The 18798-nt window shown below is 43.1% G+C and overlaps 1 protein-coding gene across 1 annotated transcript; it reads left to right on the forward strand.

Moving 5' to 3' along the window:
• Window positions 1–4317: 4317 nt before the first annotated feature.
• LOC4345736 (auxin-responsive protein SAUR76) lies at window positions 4318–5243 on the forward strand. Its single transcript, XM_015793499.3, has one exon. The coding sequence runs from the start codon at window positions 4417–4419 to the stop codon at window positions 4816–4818; it is 402 nt and encodes a 133-aa protein (XP_015648985.1). The 5' UTR covers window positions 4318–4416; the 3' UTR covers window positions 4819–5243.
• Window positions 5244–18798: the final 13555 nt, after the last annotated feature.

The raw sequence follows: 18798 nt of genomic DNA on the forward strand, positions 1-18798 counted from the left end.
ATCCATGCAGATGCAGGGCGGCGTCGCACTCTTGCATGGAATTCATGTGTTTCAGACATGACATTATACCTGTCAGGATTAAATTGGAGAGAGCACATTGGTTAATTTCATGTTGCTCACTTAATGCAGTAGTACCTAATTGATTTAGCACTTGCCAATTGGAGTATAATTAGCGAGGAATCATCAAAATCATAATGCTAATACTGTCGAACACAATCTTGCGCCACAAGGGCAGATATCTCCGAGCGATTCCCATGCTATCCTCGCTTCGTTCTGCATCAGCTACAGTACAAGCGAGAACGCATCCGGATCAAATCTCCTAGCTCCGGCGGATCAAACAGTGAACACTTACCAACAAAAAGAAGCGATTTGATTAATGGAAACCTAAGTAGCAGAGCATCATATATCTAGATGAATTAACAAGAGCAGGGGCGGAATTAGCCATGGATGGGGACCCTGTCCCAACTTCCAGGCACATGTCTGTCACTTTCAGCAATCTTAATTTCGTATTTGCTGATCTATCTATCTATCAGAAATGGAATATAGATTTATTATATATTTTTCTTGGAATTTTTTGGAGACCTGGCTGCTCTGTTTGTGTGTCTGGTACGCACACGATGCAATATAGAATTGACTAAAGACGTCCTGAATAGTTGATATTCACGTTTTTCGCTTTGGTAGTTTGATGTAGACTTTTGTCTGCATCTGCAGAAGCCACAATTCAACTTGAAAGTGTTGCGCCGCATGCAGCTATATTAAGTTTTTCATATATATTTTTTAATTATTGTCCTCAATGTGTCGTCGATCAGAACCACTCGTTAGAAACTACAAACACTGTTTATAGATTCTTTACGGTTTTTATTTTTTTCGTAGAGTGTAGTTTATTGATTGGAACTACTATTATTATATACTCCATTCAGTATTAAAAACATACTACTACTGTTTTAGATATTCACAATATTTTAAAACAAATTTAAACAGTAGTATATGCATATTGCAGCATATTTATAAAAGGTGTACTTCTACAATGCTCTCTACTCGTGGCATAAACGATTTAACACAACTATCTGTATATACCAACTGTGGAAATGATCTATGAGAAAAGGAAAATGAGAAGATTGAGAAGATACGCAAAAAAGATAATGGAAATGACAAGATTGAGAAGATACGTAAAAAAATGAGCCATTAGCGTATGATTAATTGACTATTAATTATTTAAAACTTGATAAATGAATTGATATGATTTTTTAAATGCAACTTTTCTATATAATATTTTTAAAGGAAAAAGTATGAATTATCCCCCCGAACTATCACGGTCGATCGAATTACCCCCCTGAACCACAAAACCAGACATCCTTCACCCGAACTATGCAAACTGGACAAATAACCCATCTAGCTCAATCCACGGTGGTTTTGGTACTACATGGTAGTCCAGTTAGCAATTTCTTTTTTAAAAAAATCAACAGGCCCCACATGTTAGTTTCACCCTCTACCTCTCTCTATCCTATATCTTTCCCCAATCCGCCCCCCTCTCTTCTCCCTCACCTCAACTGCATCACTCACCGGCGGCGGCGAGCCAAGGACAACAGCGACGAAGCTGGGTGCAGCAAAGGGGGGTCAAGGACCGCGGCAGGCGGGGGTGGAGGCCGCGCGGATCCGGAAGGACGTTGCGGGCGGTTGGCACAGATGACGTGCTCCACCTCCGCCTCCACCGCAACCACCCGACCTCACTTCGTCTCCGCCATCAGCTTGCCAAGCTCGCTCCACGTCCGCCTCCACCATTGGCCACTCGAGCTACCGTTCGTCGAGGTAAGCTCTGCATGGATCCAGCCACCTCGAGGTTAAGCACGGTGCCACGGTGGTTAGGGGCGGAAACGGCAAAAAGAAGGTTGGGGACGGGGATGGAACAAGGGAGATTGGGGGTGTGGATGGTTCAGTAGAGATTGGGGGCAGGTGCGGCAATTTCGCAGAGGACACCGATGGATCTGCGCAGACAACGCGCTCCGCCTCCGCCTCCACCGTTGGTCACACGAGCTCGCCACCTCCACCGCGACCACCCGAGCTCGCTCCGCTACCGTCGGTGGCCTCCCGAGCTCACTCCACCTCTAGCCACTCGAGCTCGCTCTGCCGCCGCCACCGCTCGCCCGAGCGAGGTCCACCTATGCCACCGGCAACCTAAGCGCGCGCTCGCGAGAGAGAGGGGGGGTGTTGAGGGATATGTATGACACGTGGGCCCATGGAATTTTTTTATTTTCTGTGCTGACTAGATTGCAACGTTGACGCTACGTGTACACATTCAAGTCTAAACCACTAAGAATAGTGCTTATGGCGGGGGGGGGGGGGGGTTATTTGTCCGGTATGAATACTTGAGGGTGTCAAATATATGTTTTTGTGGTGGGTGGGGGGGCGGGCTAATTCGATCGACTGTGATAGTTCAGAGGGGTAAATCGTATTTTATCCTTTAAAAAATAATGTTTAACAGTTCAGGAAGCATGTACTCATAAAAACGAGACAAATCTTCTCCCTTTAATTCCATCCTAAACAAACGTTATCATTGATTTATGATTTATGCGATGGGTAGAAAAACTATTTAAAAAAGTTCTATGGTTTGCCTTTGGCATGTGATCCATTACAAGAATCGTCATCTATTAATGTGGATTCAACGAAATGCCATCGAACACGTGCTTCTCTTCTCTTTCTTTTCCATCATTGTCTAGATTCATTAACATCAATATGGATGTGGAAAATGCTAAAATGACTTACATTGTGAAACGAAGGGAGTATATTTTACGAGACAATCATGGCTTACATACCCTTTCCATTCTAAAATATTTTAGCCTAGGACACGAATTAATCCTAGGATATGTTTCATTTGATCTTAAGTAGGACTTTCCTGATCCTCTACATATTCCCAAAACAGAGGAATGGAATTACCCCTACTTAAGCTTCCAAACAGGGCATTGACTGGTCCAGCAATTCCATGACGTTTCATTGTACCACCCCTCCATTTGGATGTAGGCACACAGCTAAGCTGCAAGCCTACATATAGCATGTCCAACTCAGTCATAATTTGTTGCGTTGCTATGACGACCGCGACGAACTTGCCTCGATCAGCTGTTCTGCTCATCTGCATTTCTGCATACAGGCACGCAGCCAGTTGTTTATTTGCAGAAATTCAGGTTTTTGGATTATTTCCAGTGCACGCATGGAAGTATAGCAATTAGGCCAAGCACCAGCCAAGATTTGCATGAGCCTGGCCAGTCTGTTGCACAGTTGCAGACTGCATGAGGATATGCACACCAGCTGTTCCTTGTTTTGGTGCACCAATTCTTACAGTCAAAACTCACCAAAATTTAAGCAGGGAGAAGTCTTCAGAAAGAAATACTGTACTACAACAAAGCTGTAAGCACACAAATTGGAACAGTTAGCAAGTACCACTCCCTCTGTTTTTAAACACCTGGTTATGCTATTACTTTATTATCATGCCGCACATTTCAGAAATTTATTAATTTTTCAACATTTACAAATTTATTAGCAGCTGAAATAATGCCAATGGTTGTCACTGCGTGACTTGTGAGACTAAGGGCATGTTTTGCACAACTTTAGCTCCAATTCTAGATTTCCTTAGCTGGAGCCTAACTAAATAATTTTAGCTCCACATAAAACATGAACAGAGTTGGGTGGAACGCTCCTACAAAATAAACTAGAGAGTTCACAGCTCCACTCTACCCAACTCCTGAAACTAAATTTATAAATTGGAGCTCTACAAGGACCTAAAATTAAGGGTGCCAACTATTAGAGAATGTTTTCGCGAACGCAACTAGTATTGAATGTAACAATCTCGACGATGTTTGGATGAACTAGCTGCTCTAAATTTAGAACTTGAAGCTCTACCAAGGCTCAAAATTACAACTGCTGTAGCCGTGCGACAACCAGGTCAGCCGAACTCCGCCCTCATTTCTCAAGCAGTACGGATCATACCTGAAATTTAAATATATAAAATAAATTCAAAAAACGGAGAATTCGCTACTTGACAGTTCACCCTTCGCTGTAACACCGTGAGTTTACTGCAACCATATTACCAGGAGCCAGCCTTGCAAACGCAAGAGAAAAGAGAGAGAGAAAAAAAAAACAAATTCAGCTCTATTCACCTCCGAACAAAACGCTACAGTTGCCTCTCCACTGTTGCTCGCTCAGCGCCAAACTAATCTCCCCGGTTATACCGCTCGCCGACATGTGGGCCCCACACCCCTCCCCCCCTTCTTCTCTTCTCCCTCCCCCCATATATAGCGAGCCAGCCTTCCTCTCCACCTTCCCAATCATAATCATCATCGCCTACTCCCTCTCTCTCTCTAAAACCTCGCTGTCTTTCTCTATCTAGCGGGTCGCGGTGAGTCGTCGTCGTCGTCGCCGGCGATGGGGAAGGGAGGCGGGCTGAGCAAGCTGAGGTGCATGATCAGGAGGTGGCACTCGTCGAGCCGCATCGCGCGGGCGCCGCCGTCGGCGGGGGAGCTGGAGGAGGGCTCTGCGGCGGCGGCGGGGAGGGCGGCGTCGTTCCACGGCGCGGACGAGGTGCCCAAGGGGCTCCACCCGGTGTACGTCGGCAAGTCGCGGCGGCGGTACCTCATCGCCGAGGAGCTCGTCGGCCACCCGCTGTTCCAGAACCTCGTCGACCGCACCGGCGGCGGCGGCGGCGGCGGCGCCGCGACCGTCGTCGGCTGCGAGGTCGTGCTGTTCGAGCACCTGCTCTGGATGCTGGAGAACGCCGACCCGCAGCCGGAGTCCCTCGACGAGCTCGTCGAGTACTACGCCTGCTGAGAAAGGCCGCCGCGCCGCGCCGCGCGGCTTACCTCCCCCCACCACCACCGGCCGTGACGGCGGCGGCGACGCGCCGGAGTTGGAAGCTTCCAGAAGCTGCGGTAAAATCTTTCGAAAAAAAAAATCTGTGTTTTGGTAGGGGTAGAAGTGAAATTTCGGACGCCGGGGTCGAAGTGAAGAGTACGAAGCGGCAGCTAGCGTTTTTTTTTTACTTAACCCCGGCGTCGGTGCTAATTGGGGAATTTACCATTTGTTACTGTGCTGTTAATTCTCTGATCGTTCATGTATTAGCTATTGGGTTTCTCATTATTTCTTTATTTTGCCCCAAAATAAGATCTATGGGCAAACATGCCCATCGGTCCAATGTACATTCCAGTGTAAAAAATTATCATGTAATTGCCGAGTTAATTTGTCACCTTCTGCTACATTGTGCTTAATAGAAGGCTTTCATTATAGGGTTGAGATTTTTTTTAGATAATGGAAACGGGTAATATCTCCGTCCTTTGCCCATATGCACATAGCCATAGGATTGAGAATGTTCTCTTTTTGTTCAATATAATCTGCCCTGTTTCGGTGCTGATATGCCATCACAAGGTGATAAGAGTTTACGATTTGTGGCATGTTGTCCTATACTACCTTCATGTAATTTCTCACTGAGTAGGAAATCTTAAAGTACTTGGATTTCACGTGGCAAATGATTAATATTAATTTTTTTTTGACCGTATTGCTTAACAAAAGAATTTCAAGGATATCAATCAAGGGCCTATTCACTTTGATATCATTTTCAACCTTACCAAATTTTGATAAAATTTTCAAAAAAAAAAGTGGCTATATTTAGTTTGCTACCAAATTTTAATAACTATATAAGAAATCCTGCTAAAATTTTGATAAGTTATCAAAATTTTGACAATATTTTTTTTAGCATCAAAGTGAACATGTCTCAAGTATTGGTCCATACATATCTTGTAAAGCAGGCATGTTATGTATTCTACTCTTTCCTTATTTCCCTTATAAAATCATATATAGAATTCCACTTCTACAGGTGTAGTTGAGAACTGACCTATACATTGCCGAGGTGATTTATCAGATATTACCTTATTTGTCGTCTTTTCACGTAACATAACTATTCATCTTATTTAAAATATTAGTATAAATATATAAAAATATAAGTTAGTATTGTAATTTCTTTGATGATAAAATAACTCATAAGAAAGTAAATAATATTTATATTTTCAAATAAAATGAATGATTAAATATTATTTAAAAAGTCCATATGGTCATACATGTTTATTGGAGGGACCATTTGGATGACGGCCACCTATACGAGTGTATGCCATTCTGTAGATTCATGATAGTAATCTTGTTTATTCTAACTTGATACTACTATCTTATATACCAGGATAAATCTCCTAAATAAAAAAAAGAGGTCCTTGTATGCTGCGTGCTGGTCATCGTAAGATTGGGTTGAATTGGAACAAAAATGCAAGTGACCTGATTTAGGACCTCTTTAAATCAAAGAATTTATGGAGAAATTTCCTATTTGTCCCTTTGAATCAAGGGTTAATTGGATCAATGCCACTACAAATATGTCAAATTAGAAAAATGTCACTGCTATTCACGATATTGGTTGGGTACCACTGCAATTTTAAGAAATTGGAGCGATGCCACTCCGTCGCGTTTTCTATCCACTCCCCGTTAATGTAGTCAATTAGTGTTATATTATAATCCTCTGATTTTTCCAATTCCTTAATTTTTATCGTTCTTATGATTCAAAGGGGCGTTAACCAAAGAGAGTGAAGACACTATACGCACTATATATCCAAGTGAGATCTAGCGCAGTTGTTATTGTGACTGCACAATAATAACTACTATTCGTTCCGCGGTTCAAGGTCATTGCTACAGTAACATCTGAACATCACTCAAGGTTACAGTGTTTTTGCTAGCTACAGTAGCCAAACGCGTCTTCACCCTTCGTGTCAGATCCTATGACGTGCTACTATACAGTAGCCAAACGCATCTGCGCCCTTCGTTTTAGATCCTATGATGCACGTTTGTCTGCTTAATTTGCAGTTACAGATACTACCAACGAATCACCAAGTTCACAGGAACTGGATCCGGCACTATCACGCTCTTGGTTTCTCCAATGACCACAATGGTACTTGTGCACGTAAGAATCTGATTGACTAAAGATACCATGAATCGCTGGTACATGACATTTTGATGTTGACCTGCGTCTACGAAGAAATTTGTCATTTTTTCCCTGCGTCTACAAAGAAATTTAAGTTTACTTTTTTGTGCTGTGTAAATATTAGGGATACGTCCATTTTACAACCATCCCATAATATAAGACACGCACGCTTTTAAGATTTAACTTTTAAAATATTTGATCAACAATTTATACAGTAGGAATTAAATTTTATTTGATACAAATAATATCATTGGATTGAAATTTAAATTTACTTTCATATGATTATTTTTTTCAACAAGCTTTATAGTATATGTGAAATTATAAGCTAAATAGTATTATTTCAAGAAAACCGTGCCTTATATGAGACAGAGAGAGTATAGGTGAAAATAATATCGGTAATTCAATAATATCGGTAATTCCTGACCGACAGACTATTACATAATATCTTTTACCATCTTTACCATCAAATCATGAAAAAATGGTTACTGACCAAAAAGAAATGAAAATTATCAGTGTTATGGATACCACATACCTGATAGTAGTTGACTAAATCTCGGCAGGACCCACTACATACCATGTCTTATACGGAAACAACCTTCAAATATAGAAGGAGTTCCGGATAAGGAAAGACAACTAGAGTTCTACATGGAAACGACAAGAACTACTCAAATTGTATCCATATTGATTTCCCTAGTTCTATTTAGACAAAGGGACATATATGGGTATAAATACAAGCCCCCCTAGGAGGAGAGGGGACAGGAAACAATAGATCAACATACAAGCCAACATACGCCAAGACAAGCTGCCGGATATCGACATCGGAGATAAGCCTAGTTAGTCCCCATACGGTTCCTACGACCACCGTCAGGAGGGATCTAGCGTTGTCTCTGATCTAACCGGACACGGATTCGAGGAGGAAGACTACTCTGTTGTCGACTACGGGATGGGTTTATGACCGCCAAGTCGACAACAGATAGATAGGTTACCCCAAATATTGTACTGGTGTGATTATGATGAATAAGAGCAACACCGGCTTCGGCCAACAGGATGTAGGGCTATTACCTGTAATAAGGGGCCCGAACCTGTATAAAAATCCTCATCCCCATCTCTTTTACCTCAATCTCGCATATATCCTAGTACCAACTGTCAGGGTTATGGATACCACATACCTAATAGTAGTTGACTAAATCTCGACAGGACCCACCACTTACCATGTCCTATACGAAAACAAACTGCAGATATAGGAGGAGTTCCAGATAAGGAAAGACAACAGAGTTCTACATGGAAACAACAAGTACTACTCGGATTGTATCCATATTGGTTTCCCTAGTTCTACTTGGACAAGGGGACACCTATGAGTATAAATACAAGGCCTTCTACGAGATAGGGGAGACAGACAATCAATACCCACCATAGAAGACACGAACAATAGATCAAGACAGAAGATCAACATACAAGCCAACATACGTCAAGACAAGATGCCAGATATTGACTTTAGAGATAGGCACGGCTAGTCCCCTACGGTGTCCCGGATACTATCAGGAGAGACGAAAGCGCTATCTCTGATCTCGCCGGGTACGAACTCGAGGAGGAAGACTACTCTGTTGTCGACTACGAGTCAGACCTTTAGACCGCCATGTCGACAACAGTTAGATAGGCTACCCCAAATATTGTACTGGTGTGATTATGGTGAATAAGAGCAATACCGGCTTCGGCCAACAGGATGTAGGGTTATTACCTAACAATTCAGGGGCCCGAACCTGTATAAAAATCCTCGTCTCTGTCTCTTTTACCTCAGTCTCGCGTATATCCTAGTACCAACGATCCCCATACTATGCAAATACCGGAATCGCGACATCAAACGTCGACACCAACGATCCCCATACTATGCAAATACCGTAGTCGTGACATCAAACGTCGACAAAAATGATAAAAAGATATGAAACAAAATGGAAATAATTTTGTTATTTTTACTGTCCATTTCCTTTGGTTTGCCGAGTTTTTAATTATTTTGGAAATTACTTTTTCACAGTGTGATAAATTGTCGTATTTATAAATACCCCTAGTAGGCTAGTACATGCGGCTCATGTCTCCATTTCTGATACTAATTTTTCCATCTTACTACTTTTATTATGTTTCAAAGAAAAAGTATGATCAAGGAAATGGTTCAGCTTGTTGTACATGTTCCGACCGATTCATCCCTAATACATTTACTCCTATATGTGAAAACACTCTCTTTTTTTCAAATGTTTTGGAAGACCTTTTTTTTTTTTGCAAATTTCAATGCGTTTTTTTAAATTATACAGTACAACACAAACACTCACAACGCACATACACTCACCCTCTATAAACGCACGTACGCAAACCCTACCCCTATGAGTACTCTTTGAAGATTGGACCGGCAAATCATGGGGATTAACGAAGTCACCACAGACGTCTCGCTGTCGATGGGTACGTTGTCTACCACCGAAAGAACAATACCGCTAAATCCTAAAAAATTAACTTTCATGGAGAGTCGAACCCAGAAATTAAGGTGCTACTGAGGCTATTATAACCACCAAATTACGTGTCCTTTCGTACGTACTATTTTTTAATATCGGGCAGCACGGTGGGACATGAGATTCTCTCCTACCTACGCCAACTTCTCGCCAAAATAAAACTGACGACACACACCAGCGTAGACAGTTGATTAGTTGACCCACATTAATTACTGTGCGAAGCTGGCGTCCGCACAAGAGTCCCACACTCCCATGCGCAGCCGACAAGAGGTACTCCCTCCGTCTCCGTTTCAGGTTAACGTTTTAACTTTGATCAAAGTTAAATTATTTTAAATTTAATTAAATTTATAGAAGAAATAGTAACATTTAATTATTAACTTGATGACACTAATTTAGTAAATATTACTATATTTATATATAAACTCAGTTAAATTTAAAATAGTTTGACTTTGATCAAAGTCAAAACGTCTTATAAGCTAAAAGGAGGAAGTAGTATATATTGGTATTGCTCTTCGCTTACTGCTATTTATGAAATTATCAGGTTTTAACGTTACCGAAATTTGGTAGAGGTAACTAACCAAACATAACTTTATCATTGCTATCGTATCAAATCAAACAAACATTGATAATTCCGAAAGTTCTCTAAAAAAAACTCTATTAAATTTTAGTAAGGCTTCAAACCAATCAAAACCAACGCTAACAAATTTTGGTAAGATTGATTTTAACAGTAAAGTGAACAAGCTCTACTAGTACTTTCTTCTCAATTCACCCCTCCAACAAATGCCTAATTATATGGGCACAGTCTGTTTCTTCCTCAATCTACTCCCCTAGCCGATTCCTAATTATATAGGTCTGGCCTGTCGTAAAACAGGGATACAAATATCTTACTAGCATGAGTAATAATGCAGTGCCCGTGCGTTAAGGATGTTCGTGCATGGCCGCCGACAGACGCTGAGGCAGAGGAGTGGAAAAACACACTGGCTGATGGACTCAAATGAGTGCTAGAGATGCAGGTGCTGCAACAGGGAAGCCGTAGAACAAGTGCAGCAGCCAAGAAAGTTCTCAGCCAGCTCTGCAGTTCATGATGGGGAAGGAGGGAGGCCCATCCATCGATCTAGCTTGTACTACTAAGGCCCTGTTTATATTTTAACTTTTTTTCTTCAGATTTTTAACTTTTCTATCACATTAAACTTTTCTAACACACACAAACTTCTCACTTTTCTGTCACATTATTCCAATTTCTTCAAACTTCTAATTTTGGCGCGGAACTAAACATAGCTTAACTCTGTGTATGTATGTTAGCTGAAACTGCAAAGTGTGTGCAAGCTCATTTCGAAGCTGCCTGCATGCTATCTTCTTTTCTTTATTTTTGTTAACTAAAGACTTATCTGCTTATAATCATCACCCATTGCAATGATAAATCAACCAAAGCAGCGAGCATGCACTCCAACTAATTAACAATTGCTTGACCGGTCCTATACTCCTATTCTCATATGGACCACGGCCAACCAATGACTAGCTCCATTGATCCTCATGTTAGGGGACACAAGATTAATATATCTATCTAAGCTAGCTAAGAACACATTTCATTTCAGTGAGTTCAATATTGACAACTTGGATTGCCTCTTAAAGGATGGCACGCACGATCGGAGACGGCTTTGCTCTGGCCATCATATCCCGGCGATTAAACAAATCAAGTTTTTTTTTATATGTTCAGAACTTTAAACAAATCAAGTGGTGCTATCTAGCTAAGCTAGGACAAACGAAGGCTCTCATGGTCTCATCCTGTTTCAGTGTAGTAGCTTGCTAACCGAAATGGAGGTTTTGAATTTGGTTAAATTAGGTTCGAAGTCGGTTGATTAAGTATGATTTTGGAGCATAATTTGACGGTGATGTTTGATCATCTTCCTGGAGGAGAATATTTTGATGATCGATTCGGTTTTACATTGGCTGCCGGCTGGCCGATCGAGTTAGCTGGCCGCTGCCTGGTGATAGTAGGTGGACTGTCTTAAGTACATGCATGATAGCTAACACATATCCAACCAATCCAAAATTTTGGTTTGAGATCTCTTAAGCTTAGGTGAACACAAACAATCGTCCATGCAATCTTATTTGGAATCTACTGTGCACTGAAGTCCTTTTCCATCAAAAATCAACGTCTAGATCTCAAAGGATTTTGTAGTACAGTGTATACAATACTGACCTGTACAATTGTACTACTATCCAGTGGCTCTGGACATGAACCAGCTTTAAGATTCGTGCGATGCAGAGTACGCTTGTACTAGTACATTCAAAGGAGGAAAACGATGTACATTGGCGGCTAATAACTGGCACTGGCCTAGTCAATATCGTATCTGTGCGTACGATTAACACCTGTAAGCAATTAGAGCAAGCTATAGTGAGTGCCCCTGTTTTGATTCTTTCGTCTTTTCAGCAAGCACAATATATCCTTTGCTGGAATGCAACAGGAGCATTAAATCGTAAGTGATTTAATTAATTTGATCGTGTACAAATCTTGGAATTAATAGGGATCCGTTTGGGGCCGTGACACACTCTAGCTGTACGGTTAATTACCATGTGTAGACTCAGCTTATAGCAAGGTCGATCGATAGTACACCTAGAGTATAGCCAAACCATTGAACCACACTACAGCTATAAAAATTTTCGGCAAAATTTACCACATGACACGCAAAAAACGTGTAATTGGCTAGAAGACACCGCAAAAACGTGACACGGCTGATGGACACTATAAAAAAACGTGTTAATTGGCCGTAGGACACCGGTCTTGTTATTTTATTATTTCTGGGTCAAAAGTGGTGATAAAATTTTCAAAATAGCGAGATTGCCCCTGGCGCCATCTTCCCCCACCTGAAATCACAAAAGTTTTGTTGTTGACGGCGAGGTAGCTGGCGTGGAGGTGGCAGACAGCACGGAGGTGGACGTGGTCGGGGAGGGATGGGAGGTGGAGCAGCACGATCCCTAGCAGTTGGAGGAGCATGAGATCCTGGCACGGTGGCGAAGGCTGCTGCGCTGTCGCCATCCTCCTCCTCATCGTTGGCGGCGGTGTGGAGCGGCAGACGGCGCGGATGCGGACGTGGTCAGGGAGGGATGAGAGGTGGAGGAGCACGAGCCCTCGCAGATCCGCCAAGAAATCCTGCCACGGCAGTGAAGGCTGTTGCGCCGCCGCCATCCTCCTCATTGTCGCCAGTGCCGGCGGCGGCGGCATGGAGCGGCAGATGGCGCGGATACAGACGTGGTCGGGGAGGGACGGGAGGTGGAGGAGCACAAGCCCTCGCAGATCCGCCGAGAGATCCTGCCACAGCGGCGAAGGCTACTGCGCCGCCGCCACCCTCCTCGTCGTCGTCGGTGCCGCCGGCGGCGGTGTGGAGTGCGAGGAGGAGGTGGCTGCCAATGTCGTCATCGTCGGTGCCGGCGGCGGTGGCGTGGAGTGCGAGGAGGAGGTGGCCGCCAGTGTCGTCATCGTCGGTGCCGGTGGCGGTGGTGTGGAGTGCGAGGAGGAGGTGGCCGCCAGTGTCGCCCCACCGTGCCTCCGAGGCCACCATGCTGTTCCCGGCGAAGTCAATGGGAAGGAGAAAAGAAGGAAAGAGAAGGAGAAAAAGAAGGAAAGAAGGGGCAATCCGGGTATTTAGAAAAATATATCATCTCTTTTGACTCGGAAATAATAAAATAATACGACTAGTGTCCTATGGTCAATTAAACGTTTTTTTGTAGTGTCCATTAGCCGTTTCACTTTTTGTGGTATCTCCCAGCAAATTACACTTTTTTGCGTACCCTATGGCAAATTTACCAAAATTTTCATATCATCTTTAGCCCATTTAATTGCTCACTTATATAATATTTAACTATAGATACATGCTATGTTATTAATACTTTAACTATCTCGTTCTCCCACAAAGTTAATTGGTTTTGAGGTTATGGTTCAACTGACCCGTTTCTCTTCTCTCTCCTCCTCGCCCAATTCTATTTTAGCATAAATTTATTGTGGCAAGTCCTGTAGCCTACTTACTTGCTTGTAGGCCACTCCCATTGAAGTGAGAGATACAACGAATTTCATCTAAACGAAAGTATGTCTACACCGTTTCTAATACAGTTTGTCTCTTGCATGTATAATGTATTCACTGCTAAATACAAGTTCTTCTTTTGGTTTGCATTTCAGCAACGCTGCTGGACTGTTGATCTTCTTCAGAAGCGGGGTATCGATAACCACTCTGCTTGCCTCTTTTGCGCTTAGGAGCTTGAGACGGCGAACCACATCCTTCTTGACTATGTGTTCACTCATCAGGTCTATCTCCGTGTGCTATCACCTCCTGGCTGAGATGCCCTCTCTTCCCCGTGACAGCTGGCTATAGAACTGGTGGCCATCCTCCAGGTCCTGTTTACTTGAACACTTCCGCATCGGCTTCGACTCCTTGGTACTCCTGGTCTCTTGGCTGTGGAAGGAACGAAACTCCAGGATTTTCGACTCCGCGCTTGCTTCGATCTCTGTGGTTATGGAGTCCATCCGCTCAGAGGGCCAGCTTTGGTCTTTAGCTAGCATTGCCGCTTTTAGGGATTTTCTGGGAGTGTAGCGTGGTTCTGCCCCTTCCCACACTTCGGAGTTGCATTTTTAGCCGTCGTAGTACTTTCCTAGCTTTGGTTTTTGTTTTGTTTTTTTTCTTCCCTTGGTATAGGCCGGTCTGTCCGATTACGTTGTGTAATAGAACTCTTTTCTTTCTACTATATTGACGTACGATCATTTTACGCGTTTGAAAAGAAAATATTACCTACTATGAAATAACAAAAATGAAACTATGCATTGCATGTGTTATTTCAATCATTAATTAATTAATTAAATGTTTTGTTGCTTATATGGTACCGTTGAAAACATAAAAATGACATCTACTGGGAATGGTATTACGCTCTTAATTTGGTTCAGATCTTGAACCGACCAGCTAAAATTAACCTAATTAGTTATTAGGGCATCGGACGCGCTTTTTTTTTTTTGTAATAATATGCTCACTGTTAGCTTGTACACTGTACCAGTACTACAACAAACCTATGATTGTAATAAGTCTATTTAAAGCACCACAAGACAAAAAAAATATTACTATTGCTAAGTTTTCGTACGACAAGGGGACGGAGAAGACAAGCTAATATGCCATTAGCTATGTAGCTTGAAGAGCTGTTGCAGTCTGCTAGGACATGCTTAATCGGAACACAAGAACTTGATCGGTACATCGTGTGCTAGTTGTGTTTGTAAAAGCAATGAAAACAACACGGGTTAAGCGGTTATTGATGGGTGCAAACCGGTAAAATATGACAGAATTTGTGAGATAAACGCAATAACCAGGAGGTTGTTGGTGATTAGTCGAGGATTGGTATATATTTGAAGCCTGATTGGTTTTGCTAATCCTAGCTGCTAGTATTATGCATAGTTGTTCTCTCTAAATATTTTAGGAAAAATTACGACTTACCTTGCTAAACTATTACGACATTATGAATTATCCCTTAACCATAAAACCGGACATTTAAATCCCTAAACTATCTATAATGGATGAATAACCCCCTCGACCTAATCCGGAGCTGTTTTGTCATAAGTGATGTACGCAACCAACAATTTTCTTTAAAAAAAATTGGTGAGACCCACTTGTCAGACTCTCTCTCCTCTCTCTCTATCCCCTCTTCCCCTCTCTCTCAAGGGCGTTGTCGGGAGTGTCAACCAAGTCGCCGACGATGGGCAGTCGTGAAGGTGCGCAGAGCAAACGGTGGAGGCGGCGGCCTAGAATGGCGGCGCAGGGAGCAGTGTGGTGGTGGTGGAGATTGGTCCATGGCGGCGAGGTGGAGAGGATCCGGTGGCTGGTGACGGAGGCGGGGGTCGATGGCACCATTGACGAGGAGCTCACGTGATCCCAGGTGGAGAGCAGAGGATGGTGTCGGCAGAGGGCAGGCCTGCCCTCCACCTGGGCACGGGAAGGATGGCGCTGGCGATGGGCGGTGACGGCTTGGGCGAGGGAGGCCGACAACAGAGGACCCGGATGAGGGCACAACAGTGGTCTCCTGGCCACCACCCGCCTCTCTGCCACGCCCACCGCTCGCTGCACCACCGCCACACCCGTAGTGGCCCAGCAGCCACCGCCCTCGAGAAAAAGGGGAAGAGGGGAAATAGAGAGAGGAGAGAAAGTCTGACAGGTGAGCCCCATCATTTTTTTAAAATAAAAATGCTGGTTGGATTGCTACATGTATGTCACGTAGAACAAAACCAACCGGATTGGGTTGAGGCGGGTTATTCATCCGGTATAGACAGTTTAGGGTTTAAAATATCCAGTTTTGTGGTTTAGAGGGATAATTCGTACTGTTACAATAGTTCAGCTGGGTAATTCGTACTTTTTTCAATATTTTACTACTTATGTTCCCAAAAAGGATAATATCCAACCTCAAAATTTTAGATCATTAAGAGATTAAACGGTATTAGGATTTAATAGGTCAAAAATGCATTAATAGATTTGTCATGAAACATGGTTTCAGATGGTTATATTGACGAAAACAACACGGGTTCCGCGGTTATTGATCGGTGCAAACAGGTAAAATTGAACAAAATGTTTGAGATAAACGCAATAACTAGGAGGTTGGTGATGATTGGACAAAATTTTATCTTGATCGATCCTTTAGTTTGTATCTAAAACAGAGGATGAAAATTAATAAAAGGTGCCCTACACCAAGGTCGAATGTTTACGATTCCGATCAATTTTCATGAAAACCGCTAGGTTCTGATTTACGAAAGCCGAGCAGTTTTACCTGGTTTTTGAAATTAACCGAAAAAGAGAAATGCTATAGAACAATATCTCGTTGGGACAGGATGATACCTCACTCGTATTATCTTATACCTAGTAGGTGGCTGATATATCCCGTTCGGACGGGATGATACCTATCACTTGATACCTGATAGTTATCGGTTGATACCGAGATATTATATGATACCTCATACCTAGAAGGTACCATTCCGTCCGAACGGAATACCGTCCAATAGTATTGGAGTACCGAAAAATTATCATCGGTTTCTACTAGTTTCCACCGGTTTTGGATAAACAACCGGCGGGCCGGTTTTTGGATCGAAACCGGTGATGTGAACCCTGCCCTACACGAAACAATGGGCTCCTTATCCCTGGCCATAATAATGCTCGCTGCTGTTCGACATAAATAGTGTGGGTGATGGCAAAATATCCATCGACCCGTCCGTGCGAGCCGAGCTGCCGAGGTACGTACAGTTGGCGTAATGATCTCGTTGCCCACTCACAACTTGGAAGGAGCTCCTGTTCTCCATGATGATGATGTTTAAGTTAGTTGCTCGTTCAGTTCACTCCTCCATACTCAATTCTCATGTACTCCTATCGCTTCAAGCATAAGCTGCATGACAACGGAGGGCCTACAGCCGCGTAGGCCACAAAATGCAGGCCCTCCCGTTCTTAGGGCCCGTTTAGTTCCAAAAAGTTTTTTCTCAAAACATCACATCGAATTTTTAGACACATGCATAGAGTATTAAATATAAATAAATAAAAAGAAAAACTAATTACACAGTTATGGGGGAAATAGCGAGACGAATCTTTTAAGCCTAATTAGTCCGTGATTAGCCATAAGTTCTACAGTAACCCACATGTGCTAATGACGGCTTAATTAGACTCAAAAGATTCGTCTCGCGGTTTCCCGGCGAGTTCTGAAATTAGTTTTTTCATTCGTGTCCGAAAACTCCTTCCGACATCCGGTTAAACGTCCGATGTGACACCCAAAAATTTTCTTTTCTCCAACTAAACACGCCCTTAATTCCTTCCCGAAAGTAGCTGCAGTGTTCACTCCTCTTACGGGCCCAACCATCCTGACAAACTGCCGGCCTTCGGCGACACGCTATTGTTAGCTTTTTTTTTTTTAAGAAACACAGTACCAACGCACGCGCTTATAACGCGCGCATACTCACTCCTATGAAGGCTCACACGCACAACTTATCTCTATGAGCACCTTTGAAAGACTGGGTCGACATATTTGAAATTGACGAAGTCACCGTAGGTGCCTCGTTGTCGATGGACCACTGAAAGAATAATTAGTTATAAATACGAGCACCGGTACCAAATCTAGAATTTAAACCCGAACGAGCTGGTTCCACCATAATAAATCTAACCAATTGAATTGAATTATGCTCATTTTCGTGTGAACTTGTTTAGTATCGAACCCAGTGGCGGATCTGTTATTGGACGACAGGGGCACATTTAAAGGGCTCAGTTTGAGTTAGGGTTTACAATTTCGAAATTGGATTTTTTTGCCGGGTGGACCGAAATTTCGGAAATTCCAAATTTTTTTGGACGAAATTATTTGAAATTTTGACTGATTTTGAATGAATTTAAATAAAAGCTGACCAAATTCACAAAAAATTGCAAAACCCTGAAAATTTCGGGTGAGATGTGAGCTTGCTGGTGGGGGACGAAATTACCGAAATTTCAGAAATTTAGAAACGAAACCCTGGTTTGAGTATGACACGAATCAACTAGGTAAAAAAATGAGTAATAATCCAGAACCTTTAATTTGCATGTTGAAAGAAATGAAAGAAATTTGCGTGGGGCCAACGTGGAAGCTTATTTACCCTATAATTCACCAACTGTGTCTTATATCCTCATTCCTCATTGATCGGTCAGGATCACCCAAATCAAATCCAACGGCCCACGTTACTCCCACCTTCCCCATACTCTCTCTCTCTCTCCGCAAACTCTGCCCCATACAGATCGCCTCACGCACAATCGCGCAATCTCCGCTCCCGCTCTCGCATCGCTCCCTCTCTGCGCCATCGCTAGCGCTAGCCGTCGCCTCAACTCGCCGCCGCCGCCAATCGATCATCGCCATCGCTCCCTCTTTCCCATCGCTAGCGCAGCCGTCGCCTCAACTCGCCGCCGCCGCCAACGACGACCAACGACGTCCACGTCGTCGATCTCCTCCGCACCTCCGCCGGAACTCCCTCACCGATCTGCTCCCCCCGCACCGATTTCTCCCGTCCGCATCGCCACCGACGGTCGCCTTTGCCGATCTACTCCGCGCCCCTGCCTGGACACCCACGCGACCATGCCCAAGGTGTCATAGGCCGATTCCGAACAGGTACAATATCCATTCAATAAATTTGTGCTCACAAGAATTTGACTACGTTAAGATCTGAATTCCTGCTTTTTTGAGTTCTAAATTTTGTAATGCAGATAAAATAGTGTTACAGAGAATTTGGTAATGCAGATAAAATAATGTTACAGAGCCCTTCTTTTA

This window comes from Oryza sativa, chromosome 8, assembly GCF_034140825.1.
Source record: "Oryza sativa Japonica Group chromosome 8, ASM3414082v1".
Taxonomy (NCBI): Eukaryota; Viridiplantae; Streptophyta; class Magnoliopsida; order Poales; family Poaceae; genus Oryza; species Oryza sativa.